At 44.9% G+C, this 26,861-nt stretch overlaps 1 protein-coding gene across 5 annotated transcripts in view; it reads right to left on the bottom strand.

The window, feature by feature from the left end:
* Nucleotides 1-26,861, bottom strand: part of SLC2A8 (solute carrier family 2 member 8) — a 128,343-nt gene that overhangs the window by 17,394 nt on the left and 84,088 nt on the right. For all 5 annotated transcript variants that reach the window (XM_029611870.1, XM_029611867.1, XM_029611868.1 and 2 more), the window contains one exon: nucleotides 11,923-12,031. In XM_029611870.1, coding sequence (XP_029467730.1) covers nucleotides 11,923-12,031 — 109 coding nt within the window. The remainder of the gene's footprint in view (nucleotides 1-11,922; nucleotides 12,032-26,861) is intronic.

Below are 26,861 nucleotides of genomic sequence, written 5' to 3' on the forward strand. Positions count from 1 at the left end.
TTGGGGGGGGGCTTCCCTTTTTCATTTTTATTGCCCTTTTCTGCATTTTTTTTATAATCTGGCTATGTATTTGTGAGATGGGGCAACCAGAACTGCAAACACTGAAGGATTAGGAAGCATTCCATAAAGTTAGCAAGTAGCACATTCAAAACTAATCTGAGAAAATTATTTCACTCAATGCACAATTAAGCTCTGGAATTCGTTGGTTAGTGCAGTTATATAGCTGGGTTTAAAAAAGGTTTGGATAAGTTCATGGAGGAGAAGTCTATTAATGGCTATTAATCAAGTTGTCTTAGAGAATCCCACTGCTATTACTGGCATCAGTAACATGGGATCTACTTAGTGTTTGGCTACTTGCCAGGTACTTGTAGCTTGATTGGCCACTGTTGGAGACAGGATGCTGGGCTTGATGGACCCTTGGTCTGACCCAGTATGGCATGTTCTTATGTTCTTAACTGGTTGCACCATAGATCTATGCAGAGACATTATGATATTCTCCGTTTTAATCCCTATTCCTTTTCAATTAAGTCCTAATAATTCTGAACAATTCCTAAGCTCAACTCCATGAATTAAGGAGGCAATTTTCAGATTATCCGCTTTGGGACAAGTCCGTGGGTACTTTGCCATTAGGTTATACACATTTTCAAAGAGAAAATACATTAACATTTTCACTTTGAAACTTGCTGTACAACTTTTGCACCTGCTTTATAGGCAGGTAGATTTTCTACAGAAAATAAAGGGGTAGATTTTAAAAGCGTTGCTTGTGCTAAAATGCCAACATACGTGAATATCTGGGCCGCATGCAAGCAACGCATGTTTTAATAGCTGGAATTTATGCATGTATATGCGTGCGCACAAGTGAAAAGAAAGGGGGTAGAAAAAGGGTGGAATTGAGGGCGGGGCTAGGTGTTCTGGGGCAAGATCAACAGTTACGCACGTAACTCTGTATTTTAAAACCGAAGGCTGTAGCGCGCAGTGGCTTATTAGCCACGTAACTTTACTGCTGCACCTGATGAGGAGCAAGTCTGCAGATCTTGCATTTTTGAACTTACACGACAGGGTGAGGGGTCCTTGTCAACTGGGAGGCATGCAGGATGAATAACCCGAGGGATCTGGATGACCTCACCACTGGGCAAACTAGTGGACTATTTGGAAAAATTGGGGAATGTCCCTTGCACAAGCAAGTTTTAAAATCCACTTACATGACTGTTAAAGCCAACAGTGTCCTATAGAACAGGGGTCCCCAACCACCGGTCCGCGGACCGGGACCGGGCCGTGGGAGTTTTTTTGCCGGTCCGCGGTGCCGCCAAACACCGGCAGGTGTGTCGCGCGCTCCCGGTCTCTCCCGCTGCTCTTCCTTCCCTGCTGCCGTTGCCACTGGGCTATCAGCACGTTCAAGCCCAGCGGGAACGGCAGCGGTGCAAAAAAAAAAAAAAAAGCTGTGGCATCTGCGGCTGGCCTTTTCTTCTTCCCGCCCCCCCCCCCCCCTCTCCCTCTGACCCGGAACAGGAAGTGATACGCAGTGCGCGGGAAGGAGAAAGCCGTGCCGCATAAAAAAATAGCAGCAGCGACAGCAGCATCGGCCCCCGAGCAATCGAAGCAGCCTATAATAGGTAAAGGAGACAGCAACGTGAGCCTCCCGCGGCCGATGGGATTCTTCTTTCTTGGCCTGCGGGGGCTGGAGGAGGAGGTGGTGCAGCTACCGTTTGTGCTCGTGGGGGGGAGGGGAGAGGAAGTGAGTGAGAGAAAGAGAGAGAAGCAGGCAGCCAGCGTGTGTGTGATTGACTGGTCAGAGAGCTGATGTGTGTGTGTGTGTGTGTGTGTGTGTGTGTGTGTGTGTGTATGTGAGAGACAATGAAAGTGATTGCTCAGGGAGATGACTGATGTGTATGTGAGAGTGTGAGACATTAGTCAGGGAGGTGACCGATGTGTGTGTGTGAGAGAGAAAAAGCATGGAAGTGAGAAGTCTGGGTATGTGAGAAAGCATGGGCGTAAGAAGCCTGGTGTTGTGGGGGTGAAAGAAAGCATGGGAGTGAGAAACCTGGGTGAGTGTGCATGCATGAGAGAGAGAGAGACTGCTTGGTAAGGTGACGGTGTGTGTGAGAGAAAAAGACTGGTGTGTGTGAATGTGAGAGAATGTGATTCAGGGAATGAGAAGCCTGTGCACGTGGAGAGTGAGCATGGAAATGAGAGAGACTGGTTTGTGTGTAACAGAGAGAAAGTGATTATAGGAATGAGAAGCCTGTGCATGTGAAGAGAAGTGAGCATGGTCGTGAGAAACCTGGGTGTGTGTGAGACACAGCATAGGAGGGAGAAGCCTGTATATCTGAAAGAGAACATGGGAGTGGGAAGCCTGTGTGTGTGTATGCATGAGCGAGATCAGGTGACTGGTGTGTGTGTGTGAGAGAGAGAGAGAGAAATAAAGTGATTTTGGGAATGAGAAGCCTGTGCATGTGAAGAGTGAGCATGGGAGTGAGAAACCTGGGTGTGTGTGAGACACATCATGGGAGGGAGAAGCCTGTATATCTGAAAGAGAACATGGGAGTGAGAGACTGGTGAGTGTGTGTGTGTGTGAGAGAGAGACAGAGACAGAGAAAGTGATTATGAGAGTGAGAAGCCCATATATGTAAGTAGAACACGGGAGTGGGAAGCCTGTGTGTGTGTGTGTGTGTGTGTGTGTGTGTATGCATGGCATGAGAGAAACTGTTCAGGAAGGTGACTGGTGTGTGTGTGCCAAAGACTGTTTGGGAGATGATTGGTGTGTGAGAGACAGAAACTGGTCATGGGGGCATGACTGGTATGGTGTGTGTGTGAGTCATGGGCACTAAGGAAGAGGACCATAAGTATAGAGCTTAGCTTCTACTGCTGCTTCTGGTGTGTGCCACGGCCTGCAGGGAAGGGGAGTAGGACAGCTGCTGGAGGGGGTAAGTAAAAGTAGCTTTTTAAGTTTATTTTTCTTGACTGCCATTTTAATTGTGTGATGTCTGCTTTTTTGAAATATTTTATTGGTGTTTGGAGAATGTTTAATAGTTTTTATGAGTTTTAATTGTTGGATGTTATTCTGTTCATAGCTGTTTTGAAACATTTATTCTGCTTATTAGTATAGTTTTACAATTATTTCTGTGTGGGGATCTATAGCTGCTTGCTAGTTCTGTTTTCCTAATAAGAGGTGTATTGGTTTTTAGGACCTGATTTAATATTTGTAGTGTTGCCTTTTCATAGATAGGGTTGCTCCAGTTTGAGTGTATTCCATAATACAGGTGTAACTGTGTGCAGATTAGTTTATGTGCATTACTACAGATCCTGGGAGTATGTTAGGTCGGTTCTGTGTCTGTTACCGAGATGAAATATTTTGCTAGCATGTAAGCGTTTGTATCGGTCTTATTTGTTGTGTTTTCTCAAGAGGACATGCATTGGTGGTAAACTGCTGTCTTTTCATAAGTAGGGCTATTGAGCCTGGAAGTAGAAGGAGTTTGAGTTACTGTTACTGAGATGTCACCAGAACATCTTTTTTGTAGGGTGAGTTGTATGGGGAATATCATAATTCTGCTTTACATCCATTATTGTGGGTCAGGGGGGTTCCCGTGGATACAAACTGTACTTTTACATCTAGCCCCATGACGATCATGGGTCAGTGCGCCATGCATATGAGAACCTATGGTGAGTTGAGTCACATTCACATTATAAATGTCATAATTAAATGATAAGTGTGCACTAAAATCCAACCCCCTCCATAACCCAGCCCTCATGACCAAAGCCCCGCCCCTGCCCCGCCCTGGAAAAATGGTCTTGCTTGAAGCCGGTCCCTGGTGCAAAAAAGGTTGGTGACAACTGCTATAGAAGACTCAAAAAGTAGGTTTGCTTGAATAACCATTTAAAATTAGGAGCATAATTTAAAATTCAAGCGTATCTCTGCTTGCGAACAGATATGCACATGCATGGGCACCCATGCGCTCATTTAAAATTAGCCTGAACATACGTAGACTTGAAAATATAATCTGTGTGTGGGATTTTTCTATCCTGCCAAAAATACATCCCCAGGAATGTCTTTTCCTATATGTGGCTAGAAAATGCTTTTAGCCACATTGAGGGAGGGCAATTTTCAGACAGCCAATTTATGCACATAAATCACTATTTACCCAAAAGAAATGGCTTTGAAACTAGTTCTCAGGGACCTTAACTTTAAAGAGAACATGTATGTGCCCACATAAGTATGCATAGGTGTGAGCGCACATACAATGGAATTTTAAATCATCTGCACAAGTGCGCATGTATAATATAAAACATGGCTAGCTTGCATGTGTGTGCTCCTAATTTTAAGCAGTTACTCAAGGAAATGTTTTTCACGTGTCTTTCCTTAGGACTTGTCAGCTTTTACAAACTCAAGTGAGCCCTTTTTAAAACATGCACTGTGAAGGAAATAACCAGTTTCACCACTTAGTCCACCTCTAGGTCATTAAGACCCCTCTGGTTTTGCACTCCCCTCAGTTTACCCAGACTCCTCACGCAGTCAGTTTTTTTGGCTAAAACCCGTTTTACTCAGATTTATACCTGAAAAAAGAGCAGAAGTAAACTTGTGCAGATTAACAGCCCGGCATGCGCTGCGTAAATGCTGGCCCTGCCCGCTACTGACCCGCCCCTTTTGCATGAGCACACATATACATGCATATATCTTTACAGTTTTAAAACAAGTACTACTCATATATATGGGCCTTTTTACACAAGCAACTTAAAATTTATTTATAAAGGAGCAGTTGGCCTCTTTGCCTTTACTCTCTATTGCTAATATATTCCATATTTTAAAATAAGCTTTGCAGACATCCAGTCTTCAAATCTGAGGAGCTGCAGATGCTTCCTTAGTATCTGCCCCATTACAGCTTATTTATTTATTATTTATTTATTTCTTTTGTATACCGACATTCGATCGAGATATCACATCGGTTTCCAGATAACAGGTTGAATAGAGCGGGAACTGCCCTATTTTACATTGTAACAAGATAACAGTTGATTAAACAATTAATATATGAAACATTGTAACAGATGAATAAAATTAAAAAGTGGGTATAGAGATGTGGCATATAGCCTATATACAATATGTACAATATGACTTGGTTACGAGTAGAATGGGGACAGGGAAATGGGAGGATAGGGAGGGGGAGGGGGGGTTATGCGTTAGTGCAGGGTAGTAGTTATGCGGGGAGTCTTTCAAGAACATGTATTTTAGGATGTTGGGGTTCAGGAGGGAAGGCTTTCAAGAACAGCCATGTTTTGAGCTGTTTTTTAAAGACTTGAGGTGAGGGTTCGTTTCTGAGATGTGTGGGGAGGGAGTTCCACAGGGTAGGGCCAGCTATTGTAATGGCTCGTTTGCGTGTTGTATTGAGGTGAGCATTTTTAAGGGTTGGGATGGAGAGGAGACCTGAGTTGGAGGATCTGAGAGTTCTTTGTGTGATATATGGTTGGATGGTGTTGTTTAGCCAGACCATTCTGTTTATTTTTTTGTGAAGAAGGGTGAGGGTTTTATACTGGATTCTTTGTGTGATGGGCAGCCAGTGGAGGTCTTTGAGGGTGGGTGTGATGTGGGAGGATTTTCTGTGATTGGTGATAATTCTGGCGGCGGCGTTTTGTAGTACTTGGAGGGGCTTGATGTGGATTTCAGGAAGTCCAAGGAGGAGGGAGTTGCAGTAGTCGAGTTTTGAGAAAATAATTGATTGCAGTACTGTTCGGAAATCATGTGGTTGGAGGAGAGGTTTGAGTTTTTTTAAGTGTTTGAAGTTTGAAAAATCCATCTTTGATTGTATTGGAGATGTGTCGTTTAAAGTTGAGTTGGCTGTCGATAGTTACTCCTAGGTTTTTTGTGGATGGTGTGAGTGATGTTCTTGATAAGTTTGGCATCCCCGTGTTGTTTGCGCTTCCTGGGTTGTTTGAGGGGGTGCTCTCGAGGGGGGGGGAAGAGGGACGGTCGTCCTGGATGTGAATGATTTCTGTTTTGGCTTGGTTGAGGCAGAGAGATAGTTGAGATAGCAGTTGGGAAAGTTTTGAACTGAGTTTGTTCCATCTTTCCATGGTGAGTTCAATGGATTTTGTTATGGGGAGTAGAATTTGAATGTCGTCTGCATAAACGAAGTAGGTGAGGTTGGCTGTGACAAACAACTGAGATCTTTCATATCAGGATTTGCATCTTATATTCAGGTTGAATAATTTTCTTGCAGCTATTTGGGGGAGGGAGTGGGAGGAAGAAAGGGTTCTAGGTGGAAGAGTATGGAAGTCAAAGACAGAAACTTTCACAGACAATCAACTTTCTGGCTGCAATAATTTGTGAAATGGGAGTGACCTTCAACTCCAAACTAGCCTGGATAAGCTTGCAGAAGTAAATAAAATAACTGGATCTATTTACTTGAATAAAGCATCGCACAGAATTCCCCATTTATGGTGTCTGAAAATGGAATTGATGCCATATGCATGCTGCTGAGTGAATGGTGAAATTACTTCTTACCTGATAATTTCCTTTCCTCGAAGTAAGGCAAGCCAGTCTATACCAGTGGGTTGTGCACTCCAACCAGCAGACGGAGGCTGAGAGCAAAGATTTGCTGATGTCATCTTCATATAGCTCTGCTCAGGCACCAACCAGCCAGTATTTCTCCAAAAGCAAACCGTGGACACTAACCATTAAACATTAACAATAACACTGCATCTTACAATACTCTTCAACGTAATCTTGTGGATTCTTTTAATTTTTTTTTTTTTTTTTTTAAACAAATATTGGATTCAGCTCCACTAACAATAGTCCCATAGGACAATCGGAATATCTTAGAACGGAACTCACTTATCCAATTTGTGGGAGATCATCTGAATGAAAGATCCTGGAACCTCATTCCTTTCTAGACAAGGATCTAGCAACACAGAAGACAGTTGGCCACCTCAAGGCAGCCCAGGGTGGGAAGGTGGCTTGCCTTACTTCAAGGAAAGGAAAATAAGTAAGAAGTAATTTCACCTTCCTCTTCATCCAGGCAAGACAGTCCTCACCAGTGGGATGTACCAAAGGGCAGAAGGCTGCATGAGGCCCAAGCAGCACTGCCCTAGCAAAGGCAGAATCCTCCTACATCCAGTTGGTAACACCTGGCAAACATATGCAAAGAAGACCACGTCGTCGCTCTACAGATCTCTGCCAGAGAAACCAAACAATTCTGCCCAGGAAACCACCTGAGCCTGGGTCGAATGCGCTCTGACTTGTCTTGGAAGAAGCTTCCTGAAATCCATTTAGATTAAGGAAGTAGTGTAATCAACCTAACGAGCCACCGTGCCCCGAGAAGCTGCCTCCCCCTTCATCACTCCCCAGTGAAAAACAAAAAGCCTATCTGATTTCTGAAACTTGTTTATAACCTCCAGTTAATGCAAAACATACCGCCGCACTTCCAACAGCCACAATTTCCTGTATTCCTGACCATCCATATCCTTATCCAAGGATGATAACACAACTAATTGGTTTAAGTGAAACTCTGAAACCACCTTCGGAAGAAAGGCAGGTACCATCTGAATCTGCACCTTATCCGGAGTGATAATCAAAAAAGGATCTTTACACGACAAGGCTTGCAATTCCAAAATCCACCCTGCAGAACAAATAGCCACCAAAAACACCATCTTCAGAGTCAGTAACTGCAAGGAAATACCCCAAAGAGGATGAAAGGTCAAACTTGCCAGAAAGGAGAGAACCAGATTCAAATCCCACAAGGGTACCAGGAAACACAAGGGAGGTCTAAGGTGTTTTACTCCCTTCAAGAACCTAGATACATCTGGGTGAGTAGAGTGGTCTCCCCTGTACACTGCCCCCGATAACAGGCTATAGCAGCTACCTGCACCTTCAGCATGTTCAAAGCTACTCAGATCTTCTCGTAAAAATTCCAAGATTAAGGAAACAGACGCCAAAGCAGGCAAAAAAGTGTGATTCCGACACTAATACTCAAAAACCTGCCAAACGTGAATATATGCCAAGGAGGTGGAAAACTTGCACGCTCTCAGTTTCCACCACTGCCCTTGAGTAACTTCACTTTAAGAGCCTAGACCTCTCATGGGCCAAACTAAGACAAAATTGACTTGGATTGTTGTGAAAAATTGGTCCCTGCAACTACCCCCTGAGAAGATAGAGTTGCCAAGGTCCCCCATCAGAAGACACCACAGATCTGCATACCATAGCCTGTGCGGCTAATCCGGGGACACCAGAAGCACCATGCCTGGATGTTGCGTTATTTTCTGCAACAAATGGCTGATCACGGGCCATGGCAGAAATGCTTAGAGTAACTTCCCTTGTGGCCATGCCTGAACTAGGACATCCACTCAAAGCTTGAACATCCCTTGTCTGACTGTAAAATCTTTCCACTTTCATGTTCTTGAGAGTCACCATTATATCCAGAAAGGGACACCCCCCAGCAATCCACGAGAAGATAAAACACTTCGGGAGCCAGTTCCCATTTTCCCGGATTCAACTCATGACAACTGAGATAATCTGCCTGTATGTTGTCTACTCCTGCTATATGGGAGGCTGACAGTGCCTGTAAATGAAGTTCCACCCATGGCAGAAGGACATTCATTTCTAGAAAGACCTGTCAACTTTGAGTCCCTCCTTGGTGATTTATGTACGCCACCGCAGTCATGTTGTCTGACAACTTTCACCGCCTTTCCTTCTAACTGAAGGAAATATAGTCGAATCGCCCATGCCTCCAGTTGATTGATGGACCAAACTGCCCCTTTGGGAGTCCACTGCCCATGTGCCACCAACTCCTGTCAATGTGCTCCCCAGCCCTGGAGACTTGCATTTGTGGTGACCATACAACAGCAAGTCGTGAGTCTCTAAACCATACCTTTTTTTCTAGATGCTCTCTTCTCAACCACCACAGAAGCTTCCGCCTCACCTCCGGTAACAAGGTCAGCATCACATTGTATTGCTGAGACTGGGGATTCCATCGAGAAAGCAGAGACTACTGCAGAGGACGCATATGAGCATGCACCCAAGGTGCAACCTCAATCATCGTAGCCATAAATCCCAACATCTGCAGATACGGCCAGGCTGACTGGCCAGTCGCTGCACACAGGCCCCAGACCTGACACCAGATCTTCTGAATGCGAAATGCCAGGAGAAACACCTTGCCTTGCGCCATGTCCGAAATTAGATGCCTAGATACTCCAGGACCTGAGATGGCTGTAGGTCCGTCTTGGCTAAGTTCACTATCCACCACAGGTGCTGCAATAACTAAACCAGCTTCTCTTCCAACAACTTGGCTCTGCTTAGTCAATCATCCAAGTATGGATGAATTATAATGCTCTCCTTTTTGAGGGCTGTGGCCACAACTACCATCACCTTGGAAAAAGTCCTGGGTGCCTTGGCCAAACCAAAGGGCAATGCTTGGAAACTGGTAGTGCTGACCTAACATTGCAAAGCGCAGATATCGCTGATGCTGCTTGAAAATTGGAATATGAAGGTAAGCTTCCAAAAGGTCCAGAGAAGTGAGAAATTATCCCTTCTTCACTGCCTTGATAACCGATCTTAACATTTCCATCCGAAAATGGGTAACCTGGAAGGCCCGATTGACCCCCTTGAGATCCAGAATAAGTCGAAATGAACCCTCTTTTCTTGGAAACCATGAAGTAAATGAAATAGCTCCCTGTGCCCTCCTGATCCTTTGGAAATGGAACCTTTAGGGCGAGCAACCATTGCAGCATGTTCTGGTCCACAGACTTCTTTTCTACAGAGTTACAGGGGGAAACCATAAAAGCGTCAGAGAGGACGGATAATTTCCAAAGCATATCTGTCATGCACCAATTCTAAAACCCACTGGTTGGAAGTGATGTGGGTCCACCTCCAATAAAACTGAGACAGGTGACCGCCTCTCTCTGGCACAGGAGGATGGACCCCCAAAACTTCACTGGGAGGAATACAGGGTTCCGGAGCTGGAGGGCAGTTTATCTGAGGTTCGCGCCACTGCTGGTACTTGAGTCGGAGCCGCGCGCGCGCCCTTAGGCTGCTGGAAAACATGGTGGTGTGCAGCGTCCAGCCGGTCCGGGGACGCAGGAGGGGAACGGCAAGATGACGCCACGGCAGCCAAACTTCCAACAGGCAAAGAGGGAGTCGCCAAAGAGGTAAGGTGGGCGTAGTGGAGATGTCGGGCAGCGACGGTCGCAACAGATCTTTGGCTGCTGCTGGCAAGATCTCCTCACACCCAAGGACTTTCAAGGCCTGTAAAATTAAACCAGACTTCTCGTCCCTGTGAAAAAGCCGCAGCATAGTTCTATGAGGCTCGGCACCTGGGGGAATCTCCCCCTCTTCCAATAATGGATCGTCAGGATTTCCCCCCCCCCCCGAGGAGTCTGACTCCCCATCTGAGTCTCCTGAAGGATCCCTGCGCTTGCCTTCTCCCTCCTTCTCTTCTTTCTCCTCAAAGAAGAAAAGGACTCCTTGGAACGCTTTCTAGGTCCTAAGGACGGAGTCTTCTGAAGCAGGTGATCCCTAGCCTCTTCCCATGGAGCTCCTTGCACCTGACAGAAGGCCTGAAGACCCTTAAATTCCACCCATGAAATGGCAGGAAGATCCATCCCCAGGGTAGGCAAAACCCTCTCGGAGCCCATTCCCAAGGGGATTGGCAGGAGAGAGGGCGGAGAAGACTCCTCAGCTGCTCTGATACGAGCCACTGCCATAATCTCTGCCTGTAAAGCGGGGGCTTCTGAGATCCCTGCAGAACAAACTCCTCTGTAGAGACAACCCCCTAGGACTCCACCCACTGTTGGACCTCCTGGGACCAAGAACCCTCATATGGCATGTTGAGCAAATGCAAAGCTTCTTCCTGCAACGCCCCTCCTATGCCATGTCACTTTTTCTCTCTCTCTAAAAGCTGATCAAACACGTCCTACTGCAGTTCCTGCCAATAAAAATGGCACCTGCCGCATGTGGCTTTGCCACAATCTTGGCTGGTTCTAAAATTAGCCACACAGCACTCCTGAATTCCATGGCTGCTATCGCAGCTGACTGCTGCTCGGCCTGCAAAAGATTGTGGGCAACTGCTCCCAGCACTGCGATACACATGCTTCCCCCCTCCAATAAACTTTCCATACACAAAACTGGCAAAATAAGAAAGGCAAGGAGAGAGCAGAAGGAGAGAGAAGAGGACTATGAAGCAGGGCTAAGCCCAAGGTCTCCTTGCCCTACCGGATCTTGTCTGCTGCCCAGAGCTAAGGCTGCAGCCTTCAGCTCAATCCTGTCCTATTTTTGTTTGTCTCCTGAGATTGTTTCTCAGACACTCAGAGAGGGAGCTATTGCTTTCACCACAGGAGGTCAAACTGGCCTGTTCAATCCAGGCAGGCCAAGATTCACAAGCACGGATGCATATCCATGACCTGCTAGAGACTGAGAAAAACTGGCTGGCTGGCGCCTGAGCTAAGCTATATGAGGGTGACATCAGCGAGTCTTTGTTATCTGTCTCCATCTGCTGGTTGAAGTGTACAATGAACTGGTGTGGATTGGCTTGCCTAGATGAAGAGGATTTCCCCACATACGGTCTGAAAATTGAAACTTATGGCATAAGCATGCTGCTGAGTGAATAAATGGGTTCTCTTTCCATCACACTGCTTCTACGCCTCTCAGATTTTCCCTTTGAAAATTTGGTGGCGTGCAAAATGGTATAAAAAATACCCATGTACTTTGCACATGCATGGAAGTTGGAGAAAATTGTATGTGTGTCCGCACATAATTTTAATCCCTTAACTTGTCCCCATCCCATTTTTTATGTAGGCCAAAATACACTTTGTGAACAGAGCATGAGGAGGTGGGGTTGGGGGGGGGGGGCAATAACCAAATCATGTTTACCCAAATAAAAATGATTATTGCCTTCAACCTGTAAACACTTTCAAATGCACAAGTTTCTTCCTTTGTCTTACCTGACAGCACAAGCAATACTTTTCGGCCTGCTCTGTCCATGATGAGTGCTGCAACCGCTGTGAAAATCACCTGTATGACTCCTATTATGACAGAGGCCAAACTGCTGTTCTGGAGAAGGAAAAATGAGAAGGTTGCAAATAAGATGACATATGATACAGAAAGATTCAATACATGGGTGGCTCTGCAAGCACATCACAAAGTAGAGTTGTTTACCTGTAATAGGTGCTCTCAGAGGACAGCAGGATGTCAATCCTCACAAGTGGATGTCATCAGATAGAGAATGGCACAGAACTTTTAGAGCATGCTCCACTGGGCCATGTGTAGCATACCATAATGCCATATGTCCACACAGGGCCCCTTCAGAGTTCCTTAGCTTCAGGCAGTTTATCTGATGAAGCTTTTCCTGAACAGATCAAAGATCTTGGGTGCAGAGCCCTTCTAATAGGCTCCTTCCCCAGGTTAGCCATAGCCATGGTCAGAAGAATTTTGACTACAGGAACTTGGAAAGGTATGCATCTGTCAGACTGAAATGAAAACCACCAGGACAGGGAGTGCTTTAGCCATTGGGCAATGCAGATGTCTCGAAAATCCTGAGTGGCCTGAAGCCACTGTAATCTGAGGATCCATTAGGAACTTCTCATATGAAGAAGTGTCAAGGGAGTAACAAACTGTTGATTCCATGAAGCCCAACAACTTCAACATGTCCCAAGCTGATGTCTGCTCACTTGAATGCTCTCCACTGCAGAAACTGACGTGATAGCCCAGTGATGAGGGAGGAACGCTTTTACCAGAGTTTTGTCTAGCAGTGCTTCTATAAATTTCAGTTGAGATAATGGGCTCAAGTGGGACTTGGGGTAGTTGATGATGAACCCTACCTAGCAACTCCAACCCAGATGGTTCTTTGCATGGATTCTGTGACATCGGCCTGAGATGAGATTTTCATCAGCCACTAATTTGAGCACAAAAATACGTGCACCGCCACCACAAGACATTCTGTGAAGACATACAAGGTAGACAGTAGCCTAAGGGAAGCACACAATGCTGGAAGTGGCAGTCCTCTGACAAAATCTCCATATTTTCTGTAACCTGGAAATCTCTTTATGTGAGTGTAAGCATCCTTCAGAATAAGACAATATAGCCAATCCCCTTTTTTGAGAAAAGGGATCAAGATGCCCAGGGAAACCATCTTACACTTTTCCTTTTTTATGAATTTGTTCAGGGCCCTTAGGTCTAAGATGAGATGAAGACTGTGTGTTCCTTTGGAAACACCCTCCTTTTCCATCAGTCTCTAAAAGAGAGGGGAGTTCCTTCTACAGCACGCCCTGATGCTGAGACATTCCTCAAGAAGGGTCAGGTGGCCAATTTGGAGGGACATCCAATAAGCTAATCTGTATCCCTTCCTTATTATGCTGAGGACCATGTGTAAAGTTACACTGGGCCAACACTTTACATAAAACCTCAGCCTGCCTTGACTGGAAGGTCCTCTGGCACAGATATTGGGATCTGGGCTATGTTTCTATGACCCAGTCAAAACCCCATTCCAGGATCTGACTGGGGTGTTGGCTGTGGCTTAGGGGCCCTCAGCTGCCTCAATCAAATACAAGGGACTTACTGTTGACGGGATAGAGGGGGCAGAAAAAATACACCATTGGTTGACAGAAGTGTTACCTTGGCCCCACACTTGAGTACTTGTTAGCTGAGAAGCGTGGGCCTGAAATAGCTGTGGAGAGTTGTTGAAGCACTGCACAGTGTTCACTGATCTGGGCCGCCGCTTCCTTAACTATCTCTAAAGAGATTATCTTCAGTACATGGTGTGTCAGTGAGGTTTTGCTAACCTTAGATCAGAAGTTTCAGGCCAGCCTGCAGGCCCAATCCCCACAACAGATTTTTGATGCCGTTTTCATCAAAGGATGATCTGATCATGTGTTTTCCACACTCCATACCCTTGTATACTAGCAAGTCAACATGCTACTTTGCCACTTCCTGCATCTACTTCAGTAGCTCCCACATGCACTGGCCTACGAAGAGCTGGAAAGAGGCTATGTGGGCATTAAACATAGCCCCCTAAAAATCTCTTGCCTAGAATAAGCAAAGTTCTAGAATCCTTCCCAGGATAAAATAAGGAATGGGTTTGGGTCCACTTGGCTGTCTTGAAAGTGGATTTGACCACCACAGACTGGTGCAGTAGCTGTCTTCTCAAATCTGAGAGCTGTCTGGGCGAGATAAATCCTATCCTTCTTATTAATGGGAGTAACAGAGGGTTTCTCTCACATCTTCATGCATTGGGACTGCCACAATTTCCTTTTGAAGCTCCATGAACTGGAGAATGACTAGCATTTTGTTCCTGGTCTCTTACTCCTCCTAAAAGGAAGAATGACTTCTGCCATCTGTGTATAAAAAAAAAAAATCAGAGCCACACCTGTCAAAACTGTAACATAAGCTACCAAAAGAGGGAAAAAGTAAAAAAAAAAAAAATATATATATATATATTATATATACACATAAAAAAAAATATTCTCCAAAATCCGGAAATTTATTTATTTTTTTTGCAGAGAGAGATCAAAAAGTTGGTGTAATAGACTTAATCTACTGTCTCCTGCCCGCAATGGGCCTCAGGCAGTATCAGATAACTGTACACCATTGGTTTAAATCATCTACCGCAAACCTCGTCTATAAAGTTTTTGTTTTTTTTATTGCTTTTACAATAAGATATCAATAATAAACATCTTAAAGATAACAGTCAAGAAAATGAGCATTAACAGATCTTGTTACAAGAAATTCTCAAAAGAAGAATACATTATATGCCTCATACACAAACAGGTAGCAAGGGGGGACAGCCTTATAAAGAGCAATAAACCATGAAATACATAAGAAATATGAAAGTGAGTAAACGTATTCCACAATATTACTTTGCCTAAACATTCAGAGCTACTAGGTGTGTGAGTCTAGGAGGACCCGTAGTTGAAACAGTTAAAAAAAAAAAAAAAAAAAAAAAGAAAAGATATTTAACATCTCCCAACTTGATTTTACATTTGCATGGATACTGCAACATAAAATTAGTAGTCCCTTTGGATATAGCCTCGTCTCGCATTAACAGGAATTTTTTTTTCTCCGGAGTTGTGTTTGCCTCGTCACATTGGAGTAGATCCACAGTTTCTGTCCGTAGAACAACAATTCACGATTACGAAAGAATAATCTTAAGATGGTATTTCGATCAGAAAGAAATGCGAATGTAACCAATAAAGTTCCACGTTTATTAACGACCATCTCATGCGACTGTTCCAATATCTGAGTCAGATTTAATGAGGCTTCTTCTAAAATATTATTCGATTTCAAACCATCAGACTTGGGTAAGTAATAAATTTTTGTAATCACCGGCATGGTGGGTTCAGGCAATTTCAAAACCTGCGACAGGTAACTTTTAAACAACTCGTTAACAGGCAAAGATTTAATAAAAGGGAAAATTTACCACACGGAGATTACAACTCCTCAAATTATTTTCAATATTCTCCAACCTTTTTTCAGTTATTAAATCTGACCAAACCATATTAGATTGTATTTCTCTAAATTCAATAAACTTTGATTCTAGAACATTTAACTTAGTCCCGCACTGAGAGATAGAATTCTCATTAGCTGAAACTTTTATATTTGTTTCCACAAACACACTTGTAAGGTTGAGAATTGACATTTCCAATGATTTTATTAACTGCCAGAGAACTTCTAAAGTTATTACTGAGGGTTTAATAATTTCCAGGTTGGGTAGAATTGCCTTCCAATCTGCTCCACCTCTATGCTTTATTTCGCCCTCGAGCAGTACTTTTGGGGTCGAAGATCTACTCACAGGATCGGTAGTGGCCTTCTCGACAACCTCTCCAATCGAGCTCACTCCTCCTGCTGCCTCCAGGTTAGGCCCATGCACTTCAGTGCTTGCACCTCCCATTGGCCCCCCATTTATTACTGCTCAGTAATTCTCCTCCCTGAGCAGATGGATTCCAAGCTCATTCCCAGGAAAAGGCGTTTTAGGTGCCCCTGGGGTTAGCAATATCTTCTCGCTCTGCGGAGATGGCGTTTGCCCCACGTCATCTCCGCCAGCGATCTCATCCGGGGGCCGAATTGGGGTAGATGAGAAAAAGCCTCCTATCCGCGACTGCTGGCCTCCCAAATTCGGGGAGCTATCACTAGCCCCCCGCAGCTTGGCCTTATGCTTTGTATGTGGCATCTTGAGGAACCAGGAAATAGAAAATAAGGTAATAGAAAACCACCGCGGCAGAGGAGCTCTTCTCAGCGTTCCTCACCGTCAGCCATCTTGGCTCCTCCCCTAGTCTATAAAGATTTTTGATGTTGATGGAAAATGATTTAAATTCAGAGTACAAGAAATGCTGATACTGCTTAAGGCCCATTGCGGACGAGAGACAGCAGATTATTATTGTTGCATTATTTTTTCTGATACCATCAATTCCTTCATAAGTTAACAGAAGTTTATCAAGTAAAATTTCCTATAAAAACAAATTCATTTTTTTGGAAGGTTTTGATTTTCCCTCTTTTTTTGTTTTTGGTAATTTTAGAGAGGTGTTGCTCTATATTGTAATTGACTGAAAAGAAGAACCATCTTTCGCAAGAGTGAGATAACCTTTAGATACCGTAAAGAAACAAAATTCTTGCTCATCCCCAGACCTGTCCAACGACAGCAGGGACAAAGTGATTCATATGGAAGTCTGAAAACACTTTCGGCAAAAAAGAGGAAGAAACTGTCTGGATTTTCACCCTGGCCTGGATAATCAATAAGGTGGCTCTCGACATGAACAGGCTACTGCCTTCTAGGTAAGCAAGAGTTAAGTTAAGATTACATAGAGGACGAAAGGCAGGTCCTGCCAAGAAGGTCACACCAAAATTTAGAATTCAGAGGGAAACAGGTATCCGCAATGGAGGTCAAATATGTATGACCTCTTTCAAAAATCTTGCAACATCTGTAAGAGATGAAAGAAGTCTACCATTAACTCACTCCCGTTAACATGCCAGAGCTGCTATGTGTTGCGGGCTAACCTTTTAGCCAAACTTCTCGCAGAAATTCCAAAATGAATGATATTGCCACCTTGGAAGGATGACAATTTTCTATACACCAATGGTCAAAAAACCTCCATACCCTAACAAAATTTAAGATGTGGAGAATGTGCAAGCGCATAACAAGGTGCTCATCACCGCTGAAGAACAACTATGCCTCAACAATCAAGCCCTCTCAAGGGCCAAACCGTAAGACAAAACTGATCTGGATTTTTGTACATAATTTCACCCTGATGTAATCCCTCCGCCTCTCAATGGACAGGGAAAACACAAAGTAATTTGTACGGCCATGCTTGCATAAGAACACTGATTCCAAGCGACCACACATCCCTCTGACGACTGTAAAATCGCCGCACTTTCACACTGTCACGACTTGCCATCAGACCAAGGATGGCTGTCCCTCAGAGACAATGAGCTGAAAGGCCTACACTGCTAACTCTCCCCCCCCATCCTGGATCCAAAATGTAAAAGCTGACAATTTGCTCAAATACTGTCTAACCTAACAATATAAGAGGCCAACAGTGCCTGAAGATACTGCTCTGCCCACATGCTCTGTCTTTGGCATCTCCAAAGACACCAGATGCTTTTTGGTTCCTTGATTTATGTAGGTAACTGCTGTCGCATTGTCCAACATCGCTTTTAGCACTTTTCCTCTCAGGTAATCGGTGAACTGAATGTACTTTAACCAAATTGCCCGAGCCTCCAACTGATTGATGGACCAAGCCATCTCCTCAGAGGACCACTGTCCTTATGTCACCAGCTCCTGGCAATGTATTCCCCCAGCCCTGGAGGCTTGCATCCATAGTGAGTACTATCCACATGGGAATCTTTAAATCCATCCCTTCAATGAGGTGCTCTCTCTGCATCCATCATAACAATGTCTTGTTCACCTCCGACAGGAGGGACAACTGCATTCCGTACTCTCATGACTGAGGGTGCCATCGAACCAGTTCGCCCAGGGAACTACTTCCAATGTCCCGCCCTTGATCCCATCGTTGGTAGGTAATCCCATACCTTTGGACATAGCTGCCCTGAGAAACTCTGTTTCCACAGATTCTGGAAACATTGCCTTGTGCTGTACTGAAATGCACTCCCAGTTACTCCAAAATTTGAGTCAGCTGCAAATTGCTCTAGGCTAGGTTGACTAACCAACCAAGGTCTTGAAGCAACTGAATCACTCCTTGAGACAGTCTCGCTCTCCTCCTCCGACTTGGCTCTGATCAACCAGTTACCCCAGTACGGATAACCAAAATGCCTTCCCTGTGTAGGGCAGCTGCCACCACTACCATTACTTCAGGAAAAATCCTTGGCATTGTGGCCAGCCCAAAAGGCAAGGCCCAAAACCAATAGCAGTGACCTAGTACTGCAAAGCGTATAATTCGCTGATGCTCCTATTGAATGGGGATTTGCAGATAAGCCTCTGTTAGATCCAGGATGCTAGGAACTCCCCTTTCTGGACAACACTATCACACAGCATAAAGTCTCCATTTTGAAGGGAGGGACGCACAAAGAATTTGACTCCTTTGAGATCTATAATGGGGCGAAAGGATTCCTCTTTTTTTTGGAGGGGGGGGAGGGGGGAAGGGTGCTTCTCATGGCCTCCCTCTTTTCTGCTGTACCGCCTGGAGAAACCATAAAAACACTTGTGGGTGGTAGCTGGATAAAGTCCATGGTATAGCCTTTTTTTTTCTTTTTTAAATTATTTACAAAAACCATTGGTCCTACATGATATGGGTCCGCTTCTGATAAAAATGAGACATTCATCCATCTATCTCTGGTACAGGAAGCTAGCTCCCCCTGCAAGCCTCATTGCAAGGTATGGGGGCGTTTCAGGCTCAAAGGTTTCCTCATTTCCAGGCTTTTCTAGTTGAAAGGACAGAATCCACCCAAAAGAACGTGACCTCTGAACTGTCAATCTTCTGGAAGAACGAAAACAATGAAAGGCCCTAAACTGATCTCTTGTAGAAAAAGGAGCGTGGAGCTGCCTTACTATCTTCTGGTAAACCTGGGAACTAGGAATCTCCAACCGTTAGCCATCCCTGCTAACTGCCAAACAAAAGGGATCCCTAAAGGGCAACTTGGTTAAGTTTGACTTAGAGAATGTGGCTGCCGACCAGTAATGCAACCATACTTTTGGGAATCGCAAGTGTTCTCTTGCTTTAGGGTCCAAGAGGTAAAAGTCCTGCACTAGAGTAGGGTCTTTTTCTATGTGGCAGCAACACCTGCACTGCTGGCATCTAGCCCCAGAACCTTCAGGCTTTGCGTTAATAAACCCAGCAATTCATTCCTATTGAAAAAAACACAACATAGGTCTAAATTGGTTCTAGATGCAGAGGAATTGTACTTTCCCAAAGGGAGAATTTGTCCGCTTCCTCTAGCGAAGAGTCTAACCCACTCCATGGACCCTCAGATGGAAAATTATCTTCCTCAACCTGTCACCTCACTGGTCCTGCGCACATCAGGCTTGGATAACGGGGAGAAGGACAGACAATTCCTGCCTGTATTTTTGGCTGAGCAGCATAGATCACTCATGTGGCTTCTCTTGAGCCTTATAGAAAGATTGAAGCTCTGTAACAATTTACGGAGCTTCAAAGACCCTTAAATTCCACCCATGAAATGGCAGGAAGATCCATCCCCAGGGTAGGCAAAACCCTCTCGGAGCCCATTCCCAAGGGGATTGGCAGGAGAGAGGGCGGAGAAGACTCCTCAGCTGCTCTGATACGAGCCACTGCCATAATCTCTGCCTGTAAAGCGGGGGCTTCTGAGATCCCTGCAGAACAAACTCCTCTGTAGAGACAACCCCCTAGGACTCCACCCACTGTTGGAAAAAGAAGCTGGATCCATTCCCATCACCATGAGGCTAAGTTACTGGAGGGTAGGCAACAGTGGGGGAGGAATGGGATCCACTACCTCCTGGGATATAGCTATGGCATCCAACTCCCTCTGCCATAGGAGGTCCCATCCTCTGACTAATTTCAGGAGAAAGAAGCAGCCCCTCGTGGGGAGTTGTCCTAAGGCAACTCCCCACAAGCCACCAGGCAGTTCTGTCAGAGGTTCAGTAAAAGGGATGGGTTGAATGGCCTGAATACAACATGCAATGCAAATTGGAGGTCACAACCCTCATTTACCTGCTGGCATCCTGAATCTTGGGTCCTCTGAGCCAAGCACTGAAATAAAGATGGCCACCACTAGCAGGACACATGACCTAATGGTCCCCTGCAGTCTTAACAAGGGAAGAAATGGAGCCTGCAGCATTCAGAGCATGGGAAACAATGTGGCAGCTACAGCTGGGCCGGTCAGCTTTCTTCAAGGCAGTTCATTTCTCCTCAGCAATGGCACAGCTCTACCTTTGCCTTATGGGAGACAGATAGACCACACTGCTTTTGCACTCCTACTAGCTTTTTTATTTATTTATTTATTTTTTTAAAGCTGACATTGCACTAATCAAGGAGGGAAAGAACGGACAAATGCCTTTTTTTTATTTTTTAAAATCACTGCTGTCCATAAAGACGGCCCTGCCCTGTCTCAAATCAAAGGGGCGGGACGGCAACAGCACTCACCACAAACACGGAAGCCAAGAAGTAAACTGAGTCCAAGACCTCTTACCTGACCTGGAAGCCAGTGAGTGACTGCGAGGGGAGAGGGCTAAAAGCCTTCACCTTCGAGCTTTGTTTTTCCAAATTTCTCTCCCTCCCTCTGTTCAACTGAGGGAGGGAGAGAATAGCTTTCACCTCAGGAGCCAATTAACCTGTCTCTTCCTGACAGGTGTAAGTCCACAGGAATTTATGCATGGCCACCATCTGCTGGAGACTAAGAATAATGGCAGGCTGTCAGTGTACAGCTATAGATGGGTGAAGTCAGCGAGTCAGTTTTCTCAGTCTCCTTCTGCTGGTAGGAATGCCTAACTCACCTGTATGGATTGGCCTGCCTGAATGATGAAGAAGCTCAATTCTAGAAATTTTGAGATAAAAATTCCATGCTGGGCTCCATCTTATGTCACCCACTTGTGAGGACTGCCACCCTGCTTTTCCCTCACAGAATACAAGGTTTTCAGCTCCACATCATGAGGGTAGCTGACAGCATATCAGACAGCAGCAAGAGGAAAAACTCTGCTCTATTTTCTACTGCATGTATTCCTTTAAAAAAAAAAAAACAAAAACAAAAACAAACGCTTCTTATACTTTCCGTAAACATTACAAAAAATGCATTGGGAACACTAACAATGATCAGTTTAAAGAGATTAAAAGTATCTGTCTGATCCTGGTTTAAGTTGCTTTTACCTTGAATATTTCTGCAGCTACATTGTTTTCTTCTTATCAACAGATAGGTCCAAAACAGGAATCTAAACCCCTCAGCATAGGTGCAAATTGGTGCCAATGGGTTCAGTTTTCAAAAGAATCTAGCCATTTAACTTCAGAAGTTAAGTGATTAACCCTGACCTGGAAATTTACCACCCCCAATAAGAAGCCCTTGGACAACCTAGAGAATGAGAAAAACTAAGGCAGTATTGGCTAGAGAATGGCAAAAAATAATGGAAAAAATGTGGTGTATCCTTCCCTGCAAGTATACAGTTATACCACGGATGCTTTAGCTTTACCTCCCCTCCCCCCGACAATCCAATCAGAAGTCGGAAGGAGCAAAGAACACAAAAAAGGCAAGCCCAAGTTGCCCGGTTGTCTACCAACCCCAGGCGATCAACTCACTGCTGAAGGGAGTATCCCACAGAGATGGAGCCCTCAGTATTCTTGAAACAGTGGAAACAGAGCAATTGCCCCAGAGGAGAAATCCCGAAGATTCCACTAGGACTGGGGAGTCACATGCACAAACCCCATGAAACATGATTTCATTACCTGCCCAGAAATCCGAAGGGCATCAGGGCAGGCTCAGGGTGATCTCAGAAAGAGTACTAAGCCACCCAGCTGTGGTATCACTACCCCAGCCATGATTGCATAAACTCCCCCTCCTAAGGGAGCACGTGGTCCAGCAATGGACAAAGTTGCATGACCCAGGACTCCTCTGTCTGCAGGCCGGGTGATCCTGAAAATGGGGGAAGAACAGCATGCACACTACTGCAAGCAGAGGGCAGTGCCTTTGTTGCGGGGTACCTGGCCCCCAACTCTCTCTGCCATGGACATGGCAAAGGGTGAAATGCACAACTGCCTAGCTAATGGACTGAAACACTCCTCACAGAGGAGGGGTCCCACACGGAAGAATGACTGACGATAGCGATCCTTAAGGGAGATGCCCACAGAGTCCAGCAGATACCAAGGTGACTTCCAAACAGGAGGAAACTTGGAGGGTCACCAAAAGTAAAACTGGACAGGCTCTCTCGTGGATAGATATGCCACAACTTTAGTGCGCCCAACGAAGAATGCTATTCGCGACTATTCTTGGGGCTGGCATAGTCAGTGCCATCCCTTGCCCGGGAATGGAAACAGGGGAAACCTCTCAAAGGGGTGGACAATAGGGCATCCAGAGGGGAACCCAGTTGAATCTCCCCTTCCAGAGGAGAGAGGGAAGCAGCAGGTCCGGGGCCTGCCAATCCAGAAAGACCTAGTAAATCCCCGAAGGAGAGAGGCACAATCACGGATCGCTTTGGTGCCAAAGCGACTAACTCACCACAGGCAGTCAGCCTCAGATAGGGGAGGTCACCACAGTAATCACCGGAGGGACCCCAGCTCAAGACGGTCCAATGACTGCCACTGCCGCTCCCCAGCCCTGGCCTCCAAGTAGACACACCGATTTAGAGAACTGTGGCCCTGGATCAGAGAAAACCTCAAGGACAGAGCCCCAGGGACTGTTCTACAAGAACATGGTAAAGAGCAAAAGACATTCCTCTGCTGAGAAAGGCGAGGACTCCCGAGCCTCTCGCGCGACATCCACTCTCCTCAGGATCCAACCAGGAATGCAGTCCTGCAGCTGCAGAACACACCCGTTGTAAACGCCCTGAAGAAAACACCTCCCCCCCCCCACACACACACACCCCTAGGCAGCAGAGGCTACCTGGAAGCTCTCCACTGTGAAAGCATGCTGGGCAGAACTCATCCATGTAAGGTGGCACACCCATGAGCCTGAGCGCCATGCTTGTGGGAGAAATCCCATGCCCCAGCGAGGACCAAGAACCACGTGTCAGAGTTAGTGGCTACACGCTGCCCCACGACCAAGCAGAGTGTGTAATGGCACCTCCCCCACCAGTACTCCTCAGCACTATGCGGTGCAGACTGATGCGGAGGTGGAGACCATGACGAAAGATGGCAGAAGCCTAGTATAGCTGAGGACTGCACAGACAGGGAAAATGCCACCTGCCAGCATCCGAGGCACTTGGAACAGATGCCTTATCTTTCCCAACCGCACAAGCTGCACGTCAACATCACAGTAGCTCCAGCAGAGTGGAGAGAACAGTGTGACGATGGTGTCCCCAGAACCATTGGAACTGGCTAACCTGCGAGTCCCACAGGGAATGACAGCAGTGAAGTCCCTGGCGATCGCAGGTGCTTATGGAGTACTGCAGAGATATGTCCTGCGATCTCAGCCTGCAGCCACTGGTGACCAGAGTGGTGATGGTGCACATATGGCCCAAGGCACTTTCGCGCTCACCGACACAAAGCTACCACCTGGCACTCGACTCTGCATCCAAGGCCTTGACTGTGTTAAACCAAACTATAATCAGTTAGACAGCAAAACATTGAGGACTTTGACAGGTATACAGCTGAGTGGCCATCATCGAAGCGGAAATTGTTCTTTTTGTTCCAACATGTTACAAACTAATTCTTTTATTAATCCTTTGTATCAACCAATATTATTTAAACCCTTTTACTACTTGTTCATCAGATTATGTGGTTTACGTAATTATTTGCCCCTGTCCTCGTTTATATGTGAGGAAAACAACGAGGGCATTAAGAACAAGATTAGCTGAACCCAAGAGTTGTCTGAAGAACAGTAAGCTAGATACACCCATGATCCCACATTGCATAGAATTTAAGCAGTTTTTCAGAGTTGCAATGTTGTGTTCTTGAGCAGGTGATCACTGATGTAAGGGGCAGCGAAGAGTAGGAAACTTGCAACAGGAACAGTGGATATTTAAATTACACAGTGTTTGACCACAGAGCATGAATATTAGCATGGAATGGATTTCTTTTTTACAAGTTGATAATTTTATTTTTGAAGATATTATAGGCCATTTTCATATCAGCCAAAAATTCTAGAGTCGAATTGTGACATCTATTAGGAGTTCACTACTTGCATAAAAAAAATACATTATTTCAATGTGGAGCAATAAAATACATTTTTAAAGATAAAGTGATGTGTTTATTCTATAAGAGAAATGTGATAAGTAATAAAAGAATTAAAAGTGGAGGTTTTTCAAGACATATGACTGAATTATCCATTGTTATGCTTACATGGTTCTGAGGTCTTTTTCCTCCTTTAAAATATTCCTTGAAGAATATTAATTTAATTTTGAATAAGCTGTGAAAGCAATTTACAATTTTGATGAAGCGAGGATATCTGGTGGCAGTAATTGCCACCTTACTCCGCGCGCGGAAGTTCTCTATGTCCCCAGTATATGTGCGGGTCTGAAGAGTATTTGAGGCCTGGTGCGAGGAACACGGTATTTCCCCTCGGACTGTCAAAATCCCACTAATTCTGGAATTTTTGCAGAATGGCTTGGATAAAGGTTTGACCCTTAACTCTTTGAAGGTCCAAGGTAGTGGCTCTCTCCTGTTTCAGGGGCAAGGTGAATGGAACCCACCTGTCGGCTCATCTGGACATGGCCTGTTTTCTGAAAGGGGTGAAGCACCTCTGGCCACCCCTACGGTGGCTGGTTCCCTTGTGAAATATTAATCTAATATTGAAGTTTTTGGCAGGGTCCTCCTTTCAGCCACTGTGCAATCTTTCCTTGCGTTTATTTATCCTGAAAACGGTGTTCCTGGTGGCTATATGCCTAGCATGTCACATCTCTGAACTACAGGCGTTGTCATGTAGGGAACCATTCCTCCGGATGACTCCAGGAGCGTTACAGCTTTGTACCATTCCATTCTTCTTGCCCAAGGTAGTCAGAGTTTCATTTGAATCAGTCCATTTCATTGCCATCCCTAGATAAGCACAATGATGTGGAAGAATAGCACCTTTTCCTCCATTTGAATGTCAGTAAGCTTTTGGTGCGGTATCTGGAAGTTTCAGAACCGGTCCGAAAGACAGACCCGCCTGTTTGTCCTTCATGGTGGAAGGAAACAGGGTGAAACAGCTTCGCGGGCTACCATAGCTCGCCTGATTAAGGAGGTGGTCATAAGAGCTCTCTCCCAGGGTCTAGTTCCTGATCAACTTAAATTAGCCATTCTCAAACCTCTACTTAAAAAACCTAACCTTCCAACCACAGATCCAGCTAACTTCCGCCCAATAGCTAATCTGCCAATGATCGCCAAAATTATGGAAAAGATAGTCAATAAACAACTATCTGAATATTTGGAAGAAAACAACATTCTTGTATCTTCCCAGTATGGCTTTCGGAAATCGTTAAGCACTGAATCTCTCCTTATCTCTCTTACCGATTCTATTCTATCTAATATGGACAAAAAACAACCACATCTTTTGATACTACTAGATCTCTCTGCAGCCTTTGACACTGTCAACCATTCATCTCTATTAAAATGTCTGGCAGATATAGGCATTAAAGGAACAGTCTTCAGCTGGTTCAAATCGTTCCTAGCAAATAGACAATTCAAAGTAAAGATTAACAACAAAGAATCACAACCGATCCCTTCCAACCGGGGGGTCCCTCAGGGTTCCTCCCTTTCCCCTACCCTCTTCAACATTTACCTCTTACCTCTATGTCATCTACTTACTAAACTAAACCTAACTCACTATCTCTACGCGGATGACATCCAGATACTCATCCCAATCTCAGAATCCTTACAAAAAACCTTGGCTCACTGGAACAATTGTTTGCAACAGATCAAATCATCTTCTCTCCAGCCTTTGCCTCATTCTTAACAACAACAAAACTGAGATCCTAATCATCAATCAAGACATCAACATCAAACTTCTAAACCCAGCTGACCTACTCAACTCATCCACTCCCATATTAAATCACTCACCACATGTTCGAGATCTAGGGATCATGCTAGACAATCAGCTCAATTTTAAAAAATTCATAAGCACAACCACCAAAGACTGTTTTTATAAGTTACAAGTCTTAAAAAAATTGAAGCCTCTTCTTTATTTCAACGATTTTCGGATGGTCCTACAAGCCATTATTCTATCAAAAGTCGACTATTGCAATTCGCTTCTCTTTGGCCTTCCATATTCATCCATCAAACCCCTCCAAATGCTACAGAACTCTGCAGCCAGAATCCTTACCAATACGAATAAAAGAGATCACATCACCCCCATTCTCAAGCTCCTCCACTGGCTGCCTATAAAGCAAAGGATCCTATATAAAGTACTCACCGTAATTCATAAATCCATTCACAATATCTCTCCTCTTCAATTATGTAACCAACTACGCCCTCACTCCTCCTCTAGACCCATCAGAGGAGCATATAAAGGCACACTCTATGTACCTTCAACAAAATCCTCGCATCATAAACGTGCCATATCTACAGCAGGCCCCATTCAATGGAATGCACTCCCACCAGACATTCGGCTTGAGTTCTGCCACTCTTCATTCAAAAAAAAACTTAAAACCTGGCTCTTTAGCCAAGCTTTTCCAGGACCATGATCATCATTTTTTCCCCTCCAACCAGCAAGAACATATCTTCTTCACAAACCCCCATTTTCCATACCACTACCTACTTCGGTATCTAATCTCTTGCTGCAGGACACTTGAGACGTTCTCACTTATACGTTATAATTTTTATGCTCAATAAGACCTGTCAAC

This window comes from Rhinatrema bivittatum, chromosome 8 (assembly GCF_901001135.1).
Source record: "Rhinatrema bivittatum chromosome 8, aRhiBiv1.1, whole genome shotgun sequence".
Lineage (NCBI taxonomy): Eukaryota > Metazoa > Chordata > Amphibia > Gymnophiona > Rhinatrematidae > Rhinatrema > Rhinatrema bivittatum.